Source organism: Carlito syrichta, unplaced genomic scaffold (assembly GCF_000164805.1).
Source record: "Carlito syrichta isolate Samal-C Ts95f unplaced genomic scaffold, Tarsius_syrichta-2.0.1 Scaffold302353, whole genome shotgun sequence".
Classification (NCBI taxonomy): Eukaryota; Metazoa; Chordata; class Mammalia; order Primates; family Tarsiidae; genus Carlito; species Carlito syrichta.
The window spans coordinates 362,900-384,625 of NW_007246449.1; the positions used below are offsets into that span (position 1 = coordinate 362,900).

At 52.3% G+C, this 21,726-nt stretch overlaps 1 protein-coding gene across 2 annotated transcripts; it reads right to left on the reverse strand.

Moving 5' to 3' along the window:
* Window positions 1-1,267: 1,267 nt before the first annotated feature.
* CUNH21orf2 (chromosome unknown C21orf2 homolog) lies at window positions 1,268-11,487 on the reverse strand. 2 transcript variants are annotated; one of them, XM_008056416.2, is made up of 7 exons: window positions 11,236-11,487; window positions 9,952-9,970; window positions 8,595-8,641; window positions 5,845-6,074; window positions 4,644-4,815; window positions 3,685-3,778; window positions 1,268-2,648 (listed from the first exon to the last, which is right to left on the reverse strand). In XM_008056416.2, exons 1-7 carry the CDS (start codon window positions 11,433-11,435, stop codon window positions 2,511-2,513), a joined length of 900 nt encoding a protein of 299 aa, XP_008054607.2. In that variant the 5' UTR covers window positions 11,436-11,487; the 3' UTR covers window positions 1,268-2,510. The 2 variants fall into 2 exon arrangements, with proteins under 2 accessions (XP_008054607.2, XP_021567209.1); XM_021711534.1 differs by lacking the exons at window positions 9,952-9,970; window positions 11,236-11,487 and having other exon boundaries at window positions 5,845-6,065; window positions 8,595-8,623.
* Between the last annotated feature and the right edge of the window lie 10,239 nt (window positions 11,488-21,726).

The window sequence follows — 21,726 nt, forward strand, 5'->3', positions numbered from 1 at the left end:
GGAGATCCTGGCTGCAAAGGGCCTGCAGACCACATTGGGGTCCCCAGGGCAGTTGGTTCCCTGCTTGGCTCAGGCCAGCTGGGTGGCTCTAGGGACCTGGTGAGGGTGCTGGGACTCCCACCCTTGAGTGCCTTAATGTGTCCAGGGAAGCACATTAGAACCTGGGGCTTTGGGCTGCTCATTTCTGGAGCAGGGGTGGAAGGGCCCACACCTAGTGCAGAGCACGACACCCAACCTGTCTCCCTTGTGCAAGTGTGCAGCATCTGGGTTGCTGTGCCAGGCACTACCATAGTCTGGCCACACAGTTTATCCCTTTCAGTCTGGTGATTCTGGTTGGGGGATTTCTCACTGGTCAGATTTTCATCGGAAGGACATGGGAACAGGCACATGAGACAGTGCCAGCTTTCCTTGCTCGAGCTGAGTGAAGGCCTCACAGCGGATGTATGACACCACTAACTTGGGCGAGGTTTGCAGGTTTTTTCTTCTGAGGCAGGAGAGCACCAGCTGGGCTGGTCTCCCAGCCTGGAATCATGACCACCCATCCTGCCCAGCATACTGCTGTGCCATGCAGCTTTGCTGCTGGCGTAGGATTGCATTTTTAACATGAAAAACGATGGTGCTGTTTTGGAATGGACTTGCAAGGACAGGGTGACATCTGATGTTCCAACAACATCTGAGGCCAGGCCCAGCTACAGAGCTCTTGGGGCCCATTGCAAATGGATGAGCAGCAGCCCTCATTCTATAGTCAGGCGTTTCAGGATAGAGAGCAGAGCCCCTGACCACGGGGGCCCCGTGTAGGGGTGTGGTATTTGGATGCAGGCCTGCAGTTCAACCACACGTCACTCTGTGAGGCCATTCTGGGACTCCGCTGCTCTCCCCGGCTGGGGAAAAATTCAGCCACCACATGTTGGTGGCACATGCTCCATGCCCAGGCTGTTGCCACACCCTAGACGTTGCCACTCAGATGCCAAGGCTCCCAGGGTTGCTCTGTGGAGAGGGGTTCTGGGTGGGCCCGTGTCTATCCTGAGCACCCCACTGGCAGCAAAGACTTTAAATGCTTTCCTTATGTCTCAACTGACGGGACTCTGAACCCCCAGTGGTAAGACACTTGTGAGCACACTCCAGGCACCTGGAGACAGAAACCACAGGAGTGCTTCCACAGAGAACGACTATGTCCTGCTCAGGTCAAAAGGAGACCAGGAAACACCCTATCATGTGGAAAGTCCTTCCATCTCAGCCCCTCTCACAAATCAAGAGCCAACGGGAAGAGATTAACTGAGCATCTGACATCACATGACAACGAGGCATGGACAGGCCCCAGGAGTTCCCAGTGCTGCCTCCCATCCTCCCAAGAGCTTACGAAGCACCCCACAGACAAAATTCCTTTCCCTAAGCTTCCAGGTCCAGCTGCAGTGGCTCCTGCCAATTCTGAAAATGGATCTTACCAAGATGCATGCAGCTTCTTCTTCAAATGGTGTGACAGTCTGCACATGGCCAGGCTTGGGCAAGCAGTGGTCTCCCCATGCTGTCACTACACAACCCAACATGCTCTCAGTCTGTTGGGGATGTGGGCATGATGGAGATCTGTGTTCCAACTCCTAACTGGATGGGGGCAGAGGGAAAGCCACCTCTTGCTTCAGTTCCACTTGTGTCACCACAGCAGATGATTTTTCTCCATAGTGGCTCAAAGGCTACACTCTTCCCCTTTCATGTGATTGCATCCTTTTGGGGGACACTAGGAAAGTCCCAGAGCTTTGGGTCATTGCCCAAACTCTGGCATCCTCACCAGACCTGTGGCTCTTCCAGAGAAAAACCTTTCAGATGCCCAGCTGCTTCTGGTGGCCATGCCTGGAGCCAATAGAGCAGGGCTGCAGTCCTAGGTTTCCCTTGGAGCCAGGTGGACGCCCCAACTCCTGCAATGTTCTTCAGAGGAGAGAGGGTGCCTATGTCCCACCTTGCACCAAAAAAAATATTCTCAACAGAAGCAGGCAATGGCGAGCCAAGTCAGCTGTCAGCAGGGATGTCACCATTCCAATTGTCTCTGGTGGGCCACAGAAACCTGTCCGAGGACTAAGGACTGAAGCAGCAGAGCCGCTCATGACTGTGCCCTCTCATGCCGAGACACAGCCTAACCTCAGAAGAATGTCAGGGCCAGCCTGCTATGTGGGAGCTAGCGCCTCCATATCTGATTTGGATAATGCTTTATTGCGAAGGATGCCCACCAGCCCTCTCTTTAAGAAGTGCCAAGCGGAGCCCAGATCCTACCAAGCACAGAAGGGAGTTCCAGACGTCCTGGTGTGAGCAGCCATCTCTCCCAGCCCTGCTGGTTCCTCCTTGGCCGCTGAAACAGGAGCCAGGTCACTCAGCCTGTCAGACATTCCCAATATCCCCAGCCTGTGTAGCAAACCAGGTTGGTTTCCATGTGGGGCTGCAGCAGTGGCTCTCCAGCTCCCAGCTGCCAGGGAGCCACTGGGCTCCATGTAGAGGGCCTGTCCAGGTTCCCAGGATGGTCACTTTGCATGCTCTTGCAGCTCTGGTCGCTCCCGCCTACGCAAGGTCTGCAGCTGGCTGCCCACTGTCTGTTGCACAGCCTCCAGCCCCTCCACATCCAGCTCCCGCAGCAGCAGCAGGATGGCGGTCAGGATATTCTGAGGGCAGACAAGGGATGGGCTAAGACCACCCCAGCAACACGAGGCTGCTCTCCACTGCAAGGACCCACATGGAGTGGACAGCCTAGGGGTGGGGACCTTCCAGGCAAATGTCCGTACAGACACAGAGAGAGTCCATACAAAGGAAACTCTCAGCCATGAACACACATGTCGCTTACTCCACATGGATTCACCCATTTCGCAGTCTGGGAGGGCCAAGGCCCACATTCACAGATGAAACTGAGGCACAGAGGCTGAGCAGCCAGAACAGCATGTGACGTGCTCACAGCCACGCACCACGGAGCCACTGCACAGCTTCTGTGTCCCATGAAGGGATGGTGCCAGAAGGCAGGGAGGGTTCTATACATACAAGATGACGTGTGAGGCTAGAAGAGTGACATACCTGCCTGATCCCGACCTCTGCCACAGCCTAAGGCTCCTGCCTCCCTGCAAGTCTCCCTTGCCCTCCCGTGTGTCTCAGATGCTGTCACCGGGCTGCTGCCACTCAGCCTTCTCATCACGGCACTGGCCCAGAGCCCCGGGATCTGCTACCCAGTGCTCTGGCACCAACGATGTTCCCAGCCACCCTGGTTGGGACAAGACGCTCCCCATATCCAACTGCAGACAGGAGGTCTCTCCATAAGCAGCAACTCTCTGCCACCTTTAGCATGGTCATACCAGCCTACCCAGGATGGCCTAGAAGTTTCCAGCACCAACAGACATGGGAGGTCTGCCCACTGCCTGGGGCCCCCCTCATGCCATGTGGCTCACTGGGTGTTGGTTTTGGGGATTCCTCTCTCTGAGGCTGCCACTTTCCACTGAAACCAGCTCTGCTGCCCCAAGTACCTTCTTCCTGCTCAGCAATTTCTAAGTAGCCTAGGTCTGGAACCCAGGAACATGGGTCCTGAGGGTCAGCTCACTCTTTGGGACTTGGCTCTGTGAGGCCCCCGGTGATATCTCCAACCTTGCCCCCCATTTCTAAATTCTGGGCAGAGGGTGTAGCAGCCACCCATCCAGAGTGGCCTCGGTCACTCACCCTGTTCTTGTGACTGCTGGAAGTGTCCCTTTGTGAGAAAGAAGGAAACTGGTCCTGGGAAAGGGGCTTCTGGCAGAGCTGGCCCTGGTCACTGCTGGTTACAGGGAGACAAAGGTGTATGAGGGGCGGGGGTTCAGGGCACCCATCACCTTTGCAGATGATGCCTGCAGGTCACATCCCATGTCACACACCCCACCCAGGATGCAGGGAAAGAGAGGGAAGCCAGCTCTGTGAGGCAAAGGGACCCTAGGGAGCTGTGCTTCTTCTTCATGCAAGGGGGCAACCTTCTATACCCCAGGGCTCCCCAGCTGTAGCGTGTTCACCCAGGGCAGCAGGGCAGGGTGAGGGGCACCTACAAACAAATAACATGGGCCAAAGTCCAGGCACTGGGCAGCACCAGCCCACCTTGGAAGTCGCATCCCGGTGGCCCCCACAGGAGGGACATACCATGGGGCGTGACCAGCCATGTGGACTCCTGGACAGCCTGGGACCACCCCCAAAGAACTGTCTCTACAGCACATCTGGTGTTTCTGCTCAAACACATTCAGAACATACAGGAAATTGCCCTCAGAGGTGCCTGAGCCACATGCCAGGAGCAGCGCGGTTCAGCCATACAGCCCCTCCACGGCCTGGCCCAAGGCCACTGATGGCCGCAGTCAGCATCCTCATGTGCCCACTAATCCCTCCACTGAGTGTGGCCTCCAGGCTGTGTCCCTGCCAGCTCCCTGCACCCCCACATGATCCTGCCCCCAGAACATGTGCAGGCTGACAGAAACACGGATGTGCTACCAAAATTACTGACAGAGGGGTCCTGAAGTCACACCTGGAGGACAGACGGGAAAGAACACCACCTTAGACAACCCCACCCTCACGGCCCAAGAGGCAGGTCACAGAAAGCACCCCTCAGCTCCCCATAGGGCCCAGGATGGGCGTGGAGTCCCCACTGCCTGGAGCCTCACTCTGCCTCCTCCTCGCTGTTGCCCAGCAAGTCCCGGTTGGTCTCGGCAGCAGAGCTGATGGGGCCCAGAGTGTAGGATGGCTCAGGGCAGCCATTGTCCATGCCCATTCTGCCCGGGGTGGTGATCTCGTCTCCCTCCATCAATGCACGGGATAGCTCCTCCTCTGTCACAGCTTTGGGGAAAAGCAGAGAGGATGAAATCAGAGTGGCCTCCCCAGGTGTACACCATGCCATGGTTCTGGTCCTTACTGCGGGCCCCAGCATGGTCTGATTTGAAATCACACATCTGCCCACCTCGAGGCCAGAGGGCAGGGCCAGTCCCACCACCTTCCCATTCAGAGCCCTAGCACGGGTCGGACATGCAGCCGATGGCTGATGAAGGCATGTGAATCTAAACACCAGCAACTGCTAAAGCAAATACTCAGAGAAGCTTCAAGTACGACGAATGTTAAAAAGAGACTACGCTATACTCACTCTATCTCACTCACATGACTTAGTTTCCCTGAAGTTTATTTACAATAAAATCATTTACCTGAGAGAAAATAATTGTGCCCATATAACTGACAAGAAAAGAAACCAACCTGCTAGGAATGCCTGTTGGTTAACAAGAAAAGGAACAGCCCCCAGGAACACAGGGAGCTAGGACTTTCAGCAGGGCCAGCACACCTGGCCACAGCCACATGAGCGGCTCCCTCATGGGTGACTGAGGCCACAGTCACAAGTGACCCTTTTATGGGTAACCAAGGCCACAACCACATGAATGGCTCTCTCATGGGTGACCAAGGAGCTATGTGTCAGAATCACAGTAAGCCCCATGCACCCCCGGTGGGGAGAGTGTGAGAGTGGGCCCCTTGGGCTGGGAGAAGTGATGGGAACTCTTGCCTGCAGCAGTGGCCACCCTAGAGTCACGCAGGACAGTGAACCATGTCTAAAGCTGCACTGCTCTTCACAGGAGCAGAAGAGACTGCCTAGCAACCCTCAACAGCCAGGCCTAAGCACCTGTCCATCACAGGGGACTGCATGCTGCACCTAGCTGAGAGGCCGTGCGGATGACAATTCAGAGGGATAGTGCAGGCTGGGGGTTGCTCCTTGAGGAGATGGCATGGAGGAGACTCTACATCATGCCTGATTAGGGATCTACGGAAAGGATAAGAGGAGAGGTGGGAAATTCTGTTGCACAAGTCACTGACCATGCCACCCACCCTGGTTGTCCAGCTTCTGCAGGCGGGGCAGGGTGCGCAGCACGGTCATTCGGTAGTGGTGGGAACTGGTGCCGCAGCACGGGTTCTCGGCTAGCCACAGCACCCGCAGGCGCGGCAACTCCTTCAGGTAGAAGAGCTCAGTCAGGCTGGGGATGCAGTTTTTCCGCAGGTACAGCTCACTCAGGTGCTGGCAGCGGCTCATGGGCTCCAGGCTTGATATGCTGTTGACACTGCATGTAGAGGACCACGGTTAGGAGGGTGGCTAGGGACAGGGTCCCATCTGTCACAAGTGCTGGAACAAGACACTCATGGGTATTCTGCCTCTTGAGGAGGCCAAACACTGAAGGTAACAAGTTTCATGCCTTGAAGACCCAAGGATGGAGGAGAAAGCTTTTGGGAGGATCCTTGTGCTGGAAGGTGGGTCGGAGCAGGCCCCAGGGGCATCCTTTCGGCCCCAGCTCCTTAGTAAGCCATCTCAGGGTGCTGCTGGGGGACTTTCATCCTCCTCCACAGGGAGGGAACAAGGGCTTCCCAAGGATACATCACTACCCCAAAGCAGTGGCCAGAAACTTCACGGCAAAAAATTCATGCAGGTGCCACATCACACAGAGCCAAGACCCCACAATAAAGAAACAAAGGAAACAGGCTAAACTTCTGTTCTACAGGAAGGGATCACATGAAAGATACAGAAGCACAAGGCAGTATGCAGCAGGGACCTACTGGTCTAACCCACCCACTGAAGACTTGCCCCACAGTTCCACTCCACAGCCAAATGCCTGTCCCCTCATGCAAAGGTGGCTGTGCATTCTCCCACAAACCAGGGACCGGACATGCCAGTCCAGCTGCTGCATTCTGCCCGCAGAGCTGCATTCATGTCCACCACGTACTCTGAGGGGAGGGCTGGTCCCCCAGGGCTGCCTGCCACACTGAGCACTCATCATGCAGCTTCTGGTGCCAAGAGATTGCCAAATCTGTCCTCTGCATTATTTCACTTAGTGTCTAGGTTGGAGGCAGATCCACTTTACCAAGAGCAAAAAACTAAGGTTGTGGGATCCTTCCATCAGGGAACTGCCTGAGGCACAGGCAGCATGAAGTACAGGACACATCCCCCCAGGCAGTGCCCTCGGCTTCCTCCTCCACTGCTCTCCACCTATGGGCGCTAAGGCCAATGCCATGACCTCATCTCAGAGGCCAATGTGCATGTGGCAATCCTCACACCGTGGTGATCCCCACTCAGTTCCACCAGTCAGACATCCATGTGCTGTGTACCTGTGCTGGGCCAGACACTTTGGGTGTCCCCTTCTTCCCAACATGTGACAAGAATCCCCACTGTACTGGAGAAGCCTGACGCTCAGAGAGGCTGAGAAGCAACTCTCCGTCGGTCGTGTGTGGTAGAGACAGGGCTAAATCCACACCCCACTTCAAGTTTTCTGTCATTCTGGGGGAACCAAAAGTTATACATTTATTTCTGAGGCAGGGACTGAAATTTTCACTTCACAATAACTATAGCATCAACAATGGGCAACTGATGCCTGCACACTTGCCAGATGCTCTATGTCGTGACTACAGCCACTCCTCATCAGTCCTGTGGGGTGTGCAGGACTCTCCGTGTTGCAGATAAGGAAACCAAGGCACAGAACAGACCCATGCTCTGCCTGAGGTAGGTAGCCAAGAAGCAGGAGGTCTTGGATCTGATCAGGAGAACGGTTCTAAGTCCATCCATTCACTCATTAGGCAAGAAGGCACAGGCAGGACAGGCTGTGCCAGCGCTGCAGGAGGAGGGGATCCTGAATACCAGGTGGACAAGCCTCAGCCTCACGGTGGGCAACAGACTGGATACAGGCATCAATACCAACTTCAGAAGGTGTAATGAAAAATGAACTGGCCGGAAGAGTCTCAGGGATGAGAAGGGCTGGCCCACCTGTGGGGCTGTGATCAAGGAGGCTGTCGGTCACAGCCGCTGGCACAGGGATCAAAACCTACAATAGCCCCTCCCAGATGGTGAGTCTGGAACCTTCTGAACCACCTAACAGGGAGTCTGCCTTCCCCGAGGGTTTAGCTCTTTGTGAGATGTCACATGGGGGAACTACAGAAGGCACCCACCCGGCATCTGGGGGCAGTGTGAGCTACGAATGTCAGCTTCCTCCTCAGGTCAAGTGGGTGGGAGGGCGTTCACGGGCACAGGGCGCTCTTCCTTTCCCCAGATACCCCATACTTGCCAAGTGACCTAAATTCCCATAAGAACTTTTGGCTCTTTAAATTCCTTGATCTGTCAGAAGAACAATGATTCCCAGGAGAGGGACTGCTAGTAATGACAGGTCATGGGATGTAAAGGAACTGGGGACTCCTGGCAGTTATGAAGCCAAGAGGGCAAGATAGGCTGAGACAATGGAGTCCCTGGAGGCAGACACTGCCACTGTGAGGGCAGCCGGGGAGGTTGCTCATCACAGGGGCTCCACCTGCTGACTGTGGCCAGGGAGTGCAGAGATGACTTTTTGGAGCACAGAGGCAGAGGATGGGCAGGGCTGGCAAGGGATGGAAGCCACAGGAGGCCCAGGGTGACCCTGAGGGAGGAAGGTGGAGCCTGGAGCTGCAGGGGCTGCCTGGCTCTCACAGCCTTGCTCCAGAAGCCACTCTCCCGACTGCTGGGCGTTTCCAGGTCACCTCAGCCCTCGGGCCCACAGGAGCAATGTGAGACTATTTCCCAGCTTTCATGCCCCAGGCTTGGCAAGATGGCAAGCGTGCAGTACCTGAGGGTGATCACCTCCAGGCTGGGCATTTCCCGGCATATGGAAATCTAGAAGGAAAAGAACGTGACTGGCAAACATCGCTGAGCACGAGCACTCAGAAGGAATACATGTGAGCATGCTGGGCTGTGTCACGCCCTGTGTGCTTACATATAGATGTGTACATATGCAGCCAATGCTCCCCCAAACTTAAGAAGCGTGAGACTCATGCTCACTTGCACACTCTCTCTTCATATATATGCAATTTTAAAATGGCATCATGCTATCAAAGGCCACCAGTTGTAGAGACAGAGTATTCATTACTTTAGATGCCCTCAGAGATTGTCAGGTAAGGGGACCTCAAGGTCCCCTGTGCTGGGGCAGACTTTCTTCTTGCTGCCTCCAAGATATAAGGAAGGAGTGGAAGTCCCTTCTTGCCAACAAAACCAGGCTGAAAGGGAGACAGGCTTGAGACTGGCTCTCAGACCACATTCACGTCTGGGACAGAGCAGTGAGGGGCTCAGATGGTCCACAAATCCTTCACTGCCTGTAGGGCTACTGCATGGGGTGACCCCACATACACGAGAACCCACTATATGCTGGGCCCCTGACCTCAACAAGTGCACAGTCTGGGCAGAATGCTTCATAATGTGTGAGGGATTCAAGTGTCTGATCACAGTACTTTTGTATGTTTGCTGTTAAATATGCAGCATTCTAGTTACAGCATGAGGCAGAATGTGTCTGGACCAGATACTCAGCAGCATTTTGTTTTAAGGAAAAGTATAGTTTAAGTTACAAAACAAAGGATGATAAGAAAAAAAAAATTATTGGCACACATCCCTCTGTAAGCTGGGGACATTCATCCTAGGACTGAGAGAGAAAGAGAAAAGGAAACGGAAATCTCTTCACAGAGCCACAGGCTCAAGTTCTCCCCCACAAGACTCAACCTCTGCAGGCTGGTGGGGTGGGGTGTGGGAGACATGAGGCTGGATCTGACCAAGAGGGGAGGAAGATAAGGAGACTAAGGAGACGGTCACACTTCTCCTTAACCAGGTGAATACGCCCTCCTCGGATTACTTTCCAGGTGAGAATAAGTTCTAGGCTGGGCCCCTAATTCTGTTCCCTTCCTCTGTGAGCAAGACCAGCAAGTGACAGAGTGTCTTGTTGATGGGAATGTTTACAGAAACTTCCAAGCAAATGTAGGCATTAGAGAATTGTCTTTTCATCAGTGGTTCTGCATTACAAAAACTGCTAAGTGAACACAGTACTAAGTGTGGGAATGAATTGATGGCTGCAGCTTTGTCAATTTAACAATTCTCTTGGGGAAGGAGCCACAGCTTTCGGGATGGGGCCATCTTGAGATGATCAACACAATACTTACATCTGTGAGACGGCTGCCCCTGGGGAAAGAAAAGACACACGTACTTTAATTTTGTTAAAGTTGAATAAAAATACTGAAAACAAAAATTTCAAAAATGAACAATGACCGCCTACAAACCTTAAGATTCTATAATTTTAACGACACAATAAAAAAGAAAGATTGTCCAGGTAACAAGCAAAGGTGTCAAAATTGTTTTCTTATAGATTTTCAACAAAACCATATGTTTGATGCTTGGGGGGTGTCTAAGGAGCAGTAGGCCTTACTACATTTGTAGGACAAAAAAATATTTACTCATTCTCATGGTCATTGAATAGCAGAAGGTTAATTTCCTTCACTGGCATAAACAACAGAGTATTCATGAGAGGCCAAATTGAAAGGCTAAACATGCGACATATGAAGCAAACTTTGAAAGCCTGAAATAGGTTTGTTGTTTCTCCCTGCTTAAAGTATTGACCATCCCGTGCCAGAAAACAAAGAAATGCATTATTGAAAGAAATTACACAAGGAAATTGTGGTCCAAACACCCAGATGTGCCGGGGCCAAGAAAAAGGCTTTATAGTGAACACGCATAACTCACATACTCTAGTCAGTCTGCTAACATCATAGAGAGCAAGAGTGTGCTCTGGCTGTGCCCTCATCCCCCACCTGCACAGTGAGTTCCCAGGGGACACCTGTAGGTCTTGCAGGCCTTAACTTCAGGCTGCCTCCTTTAGAAGCTTCTGGTCTTTCTTGGCACGGTGAGACCTGCTTGCATCGATCCCGCAGCACCCATGTCCCTTGTCGCTTCCTGGCACCTGCCAGACAGCGAGTACCCTGGACACAGCCGTCCCCCAGTTGGCAATTCCCAATGTGTTTCGGGACTCATTCCTTTAGAGTCTTAATTATCTTTCTGAAGTGGAGTTAACTGACTGGATCTTCCACCCTATCAGCAAACTGGCAATTCAAATGTCACACCCCTCCGCAGAGGGCACCATCATCTGCCCACTGCCGCTGTCTGAAAGCCCACTGCATAATTTCACTTGTGTGGAGCAACAGAGGCACGTTGGAGACTATGTCTTAATATCACCGCTCAGGGAGCCTAGAAATGCTGGAACGATCTTTGCCAACGGCCGCCTGGGCTGTGGGAACCCTCCGAGGCTGCGGGCCCCAGGACCAGGCAGGCTGGGCAGGCCGCGGGGGTTAACCTGGGGCAGCGACTGGCCGAGGCGACCACCACTCCGGGCCCCTCCGCTCCCCACCCACGGGGCGGACGTGCCGGGTGGGAGTCTCCCTTCTCCGCCTCACCAGCAGTTGAGCTTGCGTACGCTGTGCAGCTCCGAGGCCTTGGCACGGGTCAGGACCATCTTCCGCGTAAGCTTCATGGCGGCCGCGCAGCGGACCCTACGCCCAGCCGTCGGCAGCCCCACACCCCTCAGTTCCTTCACTCCCTTGGCCGGTGACGGCTGCGTGGCGCGCGTCTCCAGGGGAGGGGCTCGTGTCGTCATGGGGCGGATCCTGCGCGCCCATTGGCTGATCTTCGAGGGGGCGGGGCGGCGCGAGCCCTGGGGTCACTTAGACTACTTGGGAGCGCGTCGGCTCAGTTCTTGGGACGCGGGCGCTAGCTCTGTCCTACGCATGCGCAACGTCGGGGCGCTCGCCTCTGACGCCATTCTGATGCGACACCGCAAGCGCGCGGCAAGAGGGAAATCACCGCTGGGGTGCGCCGGGCGGGGCGGGCACAGTGGGTTCCGGCAGCAGTCTGTGAGATGTTCCAGTGCTGGTGGGAAGAGCTCCGAGGCGGGACGGAATCGGCCCTACGCGCGTCAGCGGCGGGGCTTGTCTCTGGGTGCGGGCCCCGCGTGGATGGAAGGGCTTTTTCATGGCTCCGATTTCCGGAGACTTAAACTCTTGGGAAGCTCAGCCTGTAATCCCAGCATTTTGGGAGGCCGAGGGGAGTGAATTGCCTGAGCCCGTGGGTTCGAGACCCACCCGGGCAACTTGGCGAGACCTCGTTTCTACAATAAATAAAAAAAATTAGCCGGGCGTGGTAGCGCGCGCCTGTAGTTCCGGCTACTTGGAAGGATCGCCGAGCCCAGCAGGTCGATACTGCGGTGGCTGGGAGCGTGCCACTGCACTCCAGTGTGGTCGTCAAAGTGAGACTCCAACTTAAATAGATAGATAGATAGATAAACTCTTGGGAAAACCCAGGGCCTTCCTAGGGATGTATTTATTCCCTCCCTAGCTCCCTGCCAACACTCACAGAAAAAACGAAGGTGCCATGACATAGGCAGGCCCAGCAGAGAATTTCAGCCTTTTTGAAATCACAAGTGACTCACGTCTGTAATCCCAGCACTTTGGGAGGTCAAGGTGGGAGGATCGCTTGAGCCCAAAAGTTTGAGACCAGCCTTGGCAACAAATAATAAAATTAACTGGGCATGGTGGCACATACCTCTACTGCCATCTACTTGGGAGACTGAGGTGTGAGGATCACTTGAGCCCAGGAACTGGAGGCTGCGGTGAACTATGATTGTGCCACTGCTCTCCAGCCTGGGTGACAGAGTGAGACCCTGTCTTTAAAAAAAACAAAGATGACTTTTTAAATATCGTTACCCGGGCTACAGTTATATCAAGACAGGCGTTCAGGATCTCAGTTCATTAGAGAGCACAGAGACCCTCTTTGACCAAACTTTAGTCAGGGTCTTTTGAGCCCCCTTTTGGACTAGGCCTGAATAGTCTAATCTTAGCAAAGAATCCTGTGAAGTCATCCCTTCTCCCTGGATGTCTGATCGCCTCCCATATCTGATTAAGTTCCTCACACCCTACCCTTGGTGATTATCTTGGTCTGCCTTTACCAAGAATCCATGTCGAAAGACAAAATTGCAACACATTTAGTTTTGTCACCCTAGAAGAAGACAAGAGAAAATTATCTCTAAATATGTTGAGTTTACTCCGGAATGAAAAATGAGGATTATAACCCAGAATGCATGGAATAGCAAGCCACCAGTACGTCTAGTGAGGAAAGGGCAAGGGAGGCTTTTGTTAACAAAAAGGGAGTGGTTCACATAAGTTGCTGAGCAACAGAGTAAATTGGTTCCAGAGGCTCCAAGTCAGAGTTATTGTCCGTTCGTTGGTGGAGATGCCATTACTGGACAAGTGTTCTTTCCAGAGCATCTTAACTGAATTACTGCAGGCCTGAAGAATGTTTACATGAGATGTATGAAGGATGTAAAAGGGTTTCTTGTGGGGTTTTTAGAAAGTCTCAGACATGTAACATGAGCATCCTCTCCATGTCTTCCAACCCTATTTTATCTGGGTCTGACAAAAGTGGTTTCAGTTATCTGCAACCTTAACACTTTTAAGATTATGATTGGATTTGTGATTCTTTAATTGGGCAGCACTTCATTCTACAAAACAGAATGAGTGTTGTAATGAGCTGAGCAGACAGGTTGGTTTTATAGACAGAAAAGTGCTGGGGGTGGGGTGGGCGGGGGAGAAAAAAAAAGAACTGGACTAGTGCAGAAACTTAGTCCAAAACAATGGCCTCCTGTAATTTTTACTTAACACTTAAGGTAATTTAACACAAAAAATTCTATCCTTTATTTTTAATTTTTATTTTTGAGGCAAGGTCTCTGTTGCCCAGGCTGGAGGGTAGTGACACAATCACAGCACACTGCAGCTCCAACTTCCTGGGCTCAGGCAACCCCCCTGCCTCAGCCTCCTAAGTAGCTGGGACTACAGGTGCATACCACCACACTCAGCTAATTTTTTTTTTTTTGGTAGAGATGAGGTCTTGCTATGTTGCCTAGATTGGTCTTGAACTCCTGGGCTCAAGCAATCCTTCTGCCTCAGCCTCCCAAGGTGTTGGGATTACAAGCATGAGCCACTGTGCCTGGCCAAAATTTCCTATCCTTGATGTCCTCCTTAGTAATTTTTCATTTACTGATCCCTTTACTCTCCTCCTTGGCTATAAATCCCCCCTTGCCTTTGTTGTATTCAGAGTTGAGCCCGATCTGTCTCCCCTATTGCAATAGTTTTGAATATAGTCTTCCTTGCCATTGTAACAAGTGTTAGGGTAATCTTTTCTTTAACAGAGGTCAAAAGAGTTGCTTTCCTAGGACATCATAGCAGCATCCTAAGGTCAGCATCCTTGAGACTGGCGGAGGATATGCCTGGGCGAGTGACTTGTGACATGACAAAACGTCATAATTCAATGGCAGTATGGCTTAACCTTCCTTATGGTGGAGCTGTGCTGTGGCATCTCCCCATCCCACCCAATCGCTCCCAGCCCTACCATTTTTATTATAAAGACAATGCAGGGAATTGCAAAAAGAAGAAATAACTTCTCATGGTAGCTTGGCAACTGCTGGTTTTCTGTGTTTTGTCCCACTTGTAATTTACTGGGCCATGGAGTGCTTTGAGGGCTATCAGTCAGAATCTTGCCCCAAGCCTCTCACTGATGTCCGAGTGAGGTGACCCCAAAGAGATGGCATGTGAGCCTTGCCAGGCAGCAGAGAACTTTCTTTTTTTTTTTTTTGAGTTGGAGTCTCACTCTCACCCAGGCTGGAGGGCAGTGGCACGCTTCCAGTCAACGCAGCCTCGACCTGCTGGGCTATGGCGATCCTTCCGCCTCAGCCTTCCAAGTAGTTGGAACTACAGGCGCGTGCTACCATGCCTGGCTAGGCTAGTTTTTTTTTATTTATTGTAGAGATGAAGTCTCGCCAAGTTGCCCAGGCAGATCTCGAACCCGCGGGCTCAGGCAATTCACTCACCTCGGCCTCCCAAAGCGCGGGATTACAGACTGAGCCACCAAGCCCAGCTAGCAGAGAACTTTCAAGTTACTTCTGGAAAAGCTTGCAAGCAGCTGGTCAGAGATTTCACGTGGACACTGGCTTTAGTTCGGCATCCAGGTATTAGGGCAGGAGAAGATGGCTGTCCTGTTGGAAGCCTACTGTCCCTGAAAGCCAGGGTTTTGGTGGTGGCCAGCAGGTGCACTGTACTGCTCAGGGGGCACTAATTCAGTTGGGTTAGTGAAGACGAGGCAGGATGGAGCGCCTCAGAGCAGTGCGTTCCGAGTTCTTCACCACCAAGCAGACAGAGAACATTCAGTACTAACGAGGCTGGAGCTGAGAGAATGCAAATACCGGAGCTTGGCCCCACCAAGAGTGGGAGGAAGCTTCCAGCAGGCTCAGGATGCGTAAACTCACATAGGGCCATCCCATTCAGGAAGCCTTGTCAGGTGGGCAGGGAGAGGGCTTTGGAGCCGCTAGCTCTGCCCATCCTGGGTTTGACCCAACTGGCATAGGTGGCCCTGCCCCCGCCCTGCTCCGAGTCTTGTGTGGCCAAGGTGAAGGACTGCTCTAAGGAGAGGGTGTGCCCTGAGGGGTGGGCCCCTGATCTCCAGCCTTGCCAGGCATGGCATCTGGCCCTTGCCTTTGACAGCATCCCATGAGTGAGGCTTGCCTGCAAAAGGACTATACTGGAGTTTTCTTGTAGGTGATGGAGCTGAGGAGAGAGAGACCCTGTTGCAGAGGAGCAGAGCCCCCAAAGGTCCTGCTGAAGTTGAGGACCTTGAGCTTTGAGACGTGGGGCTTTTCCCGTATTGAGGGTCGCTTGGGAGCTGTGACTGCGTCCCCTTGTGACCCAGCGGCCTCAACCACTGGCAGGAAGCATCCACTTCTCAGCACTGAAGCGAAGCATGGACTCTCCAGACATCCCAGCCAGAGAGGAGGAAGCAAAGGCAGGAATGCTTGCTCACAGGGTGCTCCAGCCTCAGGTGCTTCTGGAGCCCCTGCACATCTGGGGGATTGTGTGAGAGGTGCTTAGAGGGTGGATCAGTCGGAGGTCCTGGCAGGTTCAGGAGACACTGTGTAGTAAGTGTTCTGAGTGAGTGTGCAGTGCGATGTTGCTTAAGTGAAGCCACACGTCTCAGAATTCCCTTCCCCAGGGGTTCCAGGCTAAACTCGACACACAGAGGAATGTGTATGAGATTTGGCGGGTGGAGAAGAAGCTAGAGCCATCCCATGGAAGGCGTCCAGATTAGAAATTGGTAGAGGAGTGCAGGGGGAGTGGGCTCCTCCTGCTGCAGTCCTGTTCCCACAGCAGCCCAGGCCGCTGCACCCCTCACTGCAGACACACAGAAGCAAAGGCTTTCTGCAGGCTTCTCCAACAGCCCTTGTGAGGTCCTGTTTCCAGAGCTGAGTGCCTCATTCCCCAGTCTCCCTGCAAGCCCTCCTCCCACTCCTGTGTTCCCGCCTTGGGAGGGCTGTGGAGGGACTGGCTCCTCCCGCTTCTCCTTTGGGGGATCTGCTTCCCTCTTTCTTCCCACATGTGTGTAAATTCAAGTTTCTATATTGCATGTTTTATTTCATAATACTCATTAGGGTTTGCTGCCTGAAAGAACCCTGACACAGGCAGAAATGCAGTCCACGTTGCTTACACCAAAAGTGAGGGCCGGGCACAGTGCAATACCTGTAATCCTAGCACTTTGGGAGGCTGAGGTGGGAGGATCACTTGAGCCCAGGAGTTCGAGACCAGCCTGGACAACATAATGAAACCTTGTCTCTACAAAAAAATAAAAAAATTACCCAGGTGTGGTGGTGCATGCCTGCAATCCCAGCTGTTGGAAGGGTGAGGCAGAAGAATTGCCTGAGCCCAGGAAATTGAGGCTATGGTGAATTGTGATTGTGCCACTGCACTCCAGCCTGGGTGACAGAGTGAGACTCCCATTAAAAAAAAAAAAAAAAAAAATATATATATATATATATATATGGGCCATTTAACCTATGAAATACTAGATATTTCATATCTGTAGACACTATCATGGATACATTTCCAATATATAACTCTGAAAAAAGCAAGTTGCAAGATAATGTATAGTATTAAAAAAAAGTGAAACACTGGCTGGAATAACAAGCCTGGGTGGTGGCTTCAAGCAGGACTTGGTCCAGGGCCTCAGGGCCTGATCTCAGCCCCCTCCCCACAACCCCTCAGCCTCCCCACAGATGCTCTGCCCCTGTAGAAAGAGTGCCTTCTCCCAGTTCCTCAAGTCCATGTTCAGGGACTGGTCCTCTTGGAGTCACACACTGTCTCTGAGCCTGCTGCTGTGGCTGGGTCATGCACCGTCCTGACCATGGGCTGGAGTCACAGGCCCAGCTCTGGAGCAGGAGTGGGAAGTGACCAGAGAAAAGTCCAGGCTGTCCTCTCCTGAAGGGCAGCAGATGCCGCATGGGCCGGGTTTGTGGGAGAATGGCAGCGGCGCCGCCTTGTGGGCAGCTCTACCCTCCCGTGGTGGTGCTCAGACTCTTCGTACCCAGAGAGTTTCCCTTCTCAGAGCAGTTGTGGGCCATGTCAGCTCTGGCCTGGCTGTGCTGTGGGTGCCTGCCATTCACGGACTTCCATGTGACTGTCCTGGGTTGTCACTGTGGTCCTGGCCAAAACAGGACAGATTCCACCCTCTTTAAAAACAAAAAAATCAAGATCTCTAAAGCACCTGCTGAATGAATCCAGACCTGCTGAAATGGTCCAAGCAACAATCGGCTACTTTCTCTCTGCTTTCTCTCGCTGCCCATAACTATGAGAGACAGGAAACTGGAAAAAAATGAAGGAGTGTTTAATTTCTATAATCAGGTTATAGGGAGATGGGTCAGCATTGTTATCAAAAACTGCTCGAAGCAACACAAATTTATTCCAGTATTTACACCAAATTCGTAGCCCTTCACCCACCCAGAGTTTGAAGCCTGCGAGTTTAACACGACTTAAGATTTACATTAACAATTTTTGATACATGACCACTGACATGACACAGTCTCCTAGTTATGCTGAATTTTAGATAACATTTGGAATTCACAAGATGTTTTTTAGTTTTCTGGGGGGTGGGGGTGGGGGTGGGCAGAGAATGACAACATTTGGAAGCAAGGGAAAGTCGCAACATTTAAAATGATAGATTTAAATTGTTTTAAAACATAATTGTAACAATTCTTTGTTCCCACAGCCTGACGCTCTGTGGAGGCAGGACCCCAGGGTCCATCTTGGAGGCTTTTGGGTCCACACCATGTCCTTGAAGGGAACTTCTGAACCAGTCAGGTGGTAGGTGCCATGTGAGCTTTCCAGACCCCTCCCCCAGGAGTGCAGGACTTCCCTCAGGTGTGGTGCTTTGGGGAGTCTGCTCAATCAGTGGAGGGCATGCTCAATCAATGGACACTCTTGATGGATGCCCCCCGGGCCGCTGTTGTAGACATGTTTCGTATGTCCATGGCAGGTCTTGCCACAGGGCTAGGAGAGAAGGGCAGTTCGTGTTGATTTATTTTTATTCAGAGCACGTTGAGAGATCTTTCAGGCTTGGGGTCATTTCCAGATCCGCACTCACCATTATTGCTCTAAGAGCGTGTCACCTGTTAAGGGAGTCTGGGCTGGTGTGCAGTGCATGGAGTGTGACGGTGGTCACACCAGCTGCAGTCTTCACTGTTCTGTGGCTCCTAGCACCACCACTGTACTTTCCCATTTTAAGAGCAGTCTTTTTTGATAAGATGTTTGGGAAGGCAGGTGGTCTGTTGACTCCAGAGATGAAGGAAAACAAGGGTGTTCTCTTGGCCTGAAGGCTACTTCTCTGGGCCAGGGGTCCACAAGCTACAGCCCACCAGCCAAACCTGGCCCATAGCCTGATTTTGTAAAAAAAAAAAAAAAGTCACTTTATTTTGTATTTATTTATCTATCTTTATTTCAATAGCCTCAGGGAGTACAAATAGTTTTTGGTTACATGGTTATTTTGTATAGTGGTGAAGAAGTCTGGACTCTTAAGTGCACCCCCCACCTGGGCAGATTGTACCTGAGAGGTGATTTTTTTTTGTCCCTCTACCCCTTCCCCCGCTTCTGAGACTTCAATGTCCATTATACAATTCTCTAAGCCTTTGCAGATGCTTAGTTTAGCTCCCACTTACAAGTGAGAACATGCAGTGTTTGGTTTTCTGTTCCTGAGTTAGGATGATTTTGTAAATAAAATTTTATCAGGCACTGATACACCTTTAGTCCTTAAACACTGCAGGGGCTGGGGTACCAACTTCCTGTACAGTTGAAAATTTACATGTAACTTTTGACTCCCTGAAACCTAACTATTAATAGCCTATGGTTGACTGAAACCTTCGTGATAGCATAAACACATAATTTTGTATGTTATACACATCATAGACTGTATTCTTATAGTAAAGTAAGCTAGAGAAAAGAAATGTTATGCAAAAAATCAAAAGGAAGAGAAAATATATGTACTCTCCATTAAGTGCAGGTGGATCATTACAGGGACCTTCATCCTCATCGTCTTCACATTGAGCAGCTGAGGAGGAGAAGGAAGAGGAGGGTTGCTCTTGCTGTCTCAGGAGTGGCAGAGGAGGAAGGGGTGGAGGAGGAGGAAGAAGGGGAGGAAGAGGAAGAAATGGAGAAGGAGGAAGCGGGGAGGAGGAAGAAGAGGGGAAGAAGGAAGGGGGGAGGAGGAGGAAGAAGTGGAGGAGGCAGAAAGGAGGCAGGAGAGGCTGACACACTCGGTGCAACTTTTATAGAAATATATCTGTGGCCGGGTGCAGTGGTACATGCCTGTAATTCCAGCACTTTGGAAGGCCGATGAGAGAGGATCGCTTGAGCCCAGCCTGGGATAATGCAGTGAGACCTTGTCTCTAAAAAAAACAAAACAAAACAAAACAAAATAGCCAAGCATAGTGATGTGCACCTGTAGTTCCAGTTACTTGGGAGACTAAGGTGGAAGGATTGGCTGAGCCCGGAAGTTGAGACTACAGTCATCCATAATCATGCCACTGCACTCCTGCCTGGATGACAGAGTGAGACCCCAGACTCCAAAAAAAAAAAAAAAAAAAAAAAAGACATACAGCTGCATATAAGTGGAGCCATGATGATCAGACCCATGTGTTTAAGGTCAGTTACATTGCCCATAGCTACCTTCCTGCTGCAATGGCAGAGCAGAAGTGAGCGACTGGGACAGACATCATGTGACCAGTGCAGCCTACAACAGTTATATCTAACCCTGCGTGGAAAGTTTGACCCCTGCTCTGCCCCAGACCTCCCTCCTCCTGGCTCTCCCCTGAGGAGCCTGCCACTTCTGCAAATTATTCATCGTCAGAGGGGGCCGATACCCAGCGGTCAGACCACTCCACTCTCTTTCCCCCTGCTATGGTTTTCTCCTGGCCTCCAGGGCAGGAGCTTTTTGCTGTGGGCATGATGCCCATGCCATGAACACTGTCTGTACGAGCACTTTCTCTGTCTGAACTTGACATGACTCTCAGCTGAGGTCAGTGCCTGCTGTGTTTAGGTTTTACAGCCAAGTGCCGTTCTGTTTTATGGAAAAGCTATTGCATAATTGCTGCTGCATGGCATCCTGGCAGATGGAATGGCCTTCTTGGGAAGCATGCGGTTCTTCTCCAGAAAGGTAAGAGCCACTGCCAGGCGATGTGGGCACCACTATTTCGTCAGAGACGGTCACTCAGTAACTATTTCACTTGAAATGCTATTCCCACAAAGCCCTGGGATACTTGGAAACACACACCCAGCCTGCCTGTTGGATGGCTCTATGGTTGCTACTGTCTTATGAAATGTTAATCGCCTGCAGTAATATGCTTTTAGTTAGCAAGTTGGCTCTTGGGCCAGAAGGCTCCCAAGGAGGGAGCACTGGAAGGGGCTCTGCTAACATGGGAGATGTCTAAGATACTTCTCCTGGGTTGTGGCAGGTTGTCATGGAACCTGACTCCTGCAGCATACATTTGAGTGCCTCCTAGATGCCAGGCTCTAAGAAGACAGGGGTGCACTGGTGGAGGGCTCTGCTGCCCCTGCACTGTGTGTCCAGCAGAGCAGCCTGCTGCACAGTCCTGGCACTGCCGACATCTGCAAGGCCAGGGTGCTGCCTGCTTTGGAGGAGAGACCCCAGACACACATGTGTGCCTCAAAGTGTCTTGAAATAAGGAGGAAGTGCTGCCCTAGACAAGGGCTCTGACCCCTCCCCCACTGCTTTGTAGGAACCGGAGGGTGGGATATTGGGATGGTGGACATCCTTCAGCCGCAGGCACTGCTGTCTGGCTGGTCTGTGAGGGCTTTGCAGAGAAGCATGCCCTGGGCAGGGGTCTAGACAGCAGTCCTGTGTACCCAGGGGAAGAAATGAGGGGGTGACCAGCCAGGGAGGAGTCTGTGGACACCACCCCCATCAGAAGCCACAGGAACCTCTTCTCTTACTTCCCTGGGCACCGAGGCCAGCAGGGCTCAGGAATGGCAGCCAGGCGCCAGCTGTCAGTGGTGGGGAAGGAGAGGGCAGGGCAGAGTAGCTTTGTGGGGTGTAAGGATGGTGTCCTGGGGCTTTGGGTGGTTTGGGAAGCTGCAGTCATCTCTTTAGGAGTCTGATGCAGTCCGGATGGGCAGTGCACCCAGGTGGAGTTGAGGCATCTGGGCCCAGTATCCAGCCCTTGCCTCGTGGGTGCCACTGGAATTTATGGTACTAGCTCTTCCTGACCCCTGTGGAACATTCTCCAGCCTTGAGTGCCTGCCTCCCTCACTGGGAATGATCTCTAGCTTTGGGTTCTCGGAGTGCTGGGGTGGGGGGCGGCAGCATTAGTCTTTGGGAAGGGGTCCTAAATCCCATAGAGGAGGAACTCACCTAGACCCACCCTGGGACTCCCGTCCTGTCTTATCCCCTCCCCCAGTGGCTCAGGGCTTGAGGGTAATTGCCGCGATCACGTTTAAAAACCCCGAGACACTTGACACCAGCTCTCAGAGAGGCAGACATCCGTGCGACTGTCCAGTCCTAGG

Bases quoted from the DNA above. Each gene is read 5' to 3' on its own strand.
- CUNH21orf2 (XM_008056416.2), bottom strand. From the start codon at position 11,435: ATGACGACACGAGCCCCTCCCCTGGAGACGCGCGCCACGCAGCCGTCA. The intron at 3,779-4,643 runs GTGAGGCTCCAG...CCCTGTAACCAG, and splicing joins AACAGCGAGGAGGAGGCAGA to CAGTGACCAGGGCCAGCTCT. The intron at 2,649-3,684 runs GTGAGTGACCGA...GTCTGCCCTCAG, and splicing joins CCAGCAGTCACAAGAACAGG to AATATCCTGACCGCCATCCT.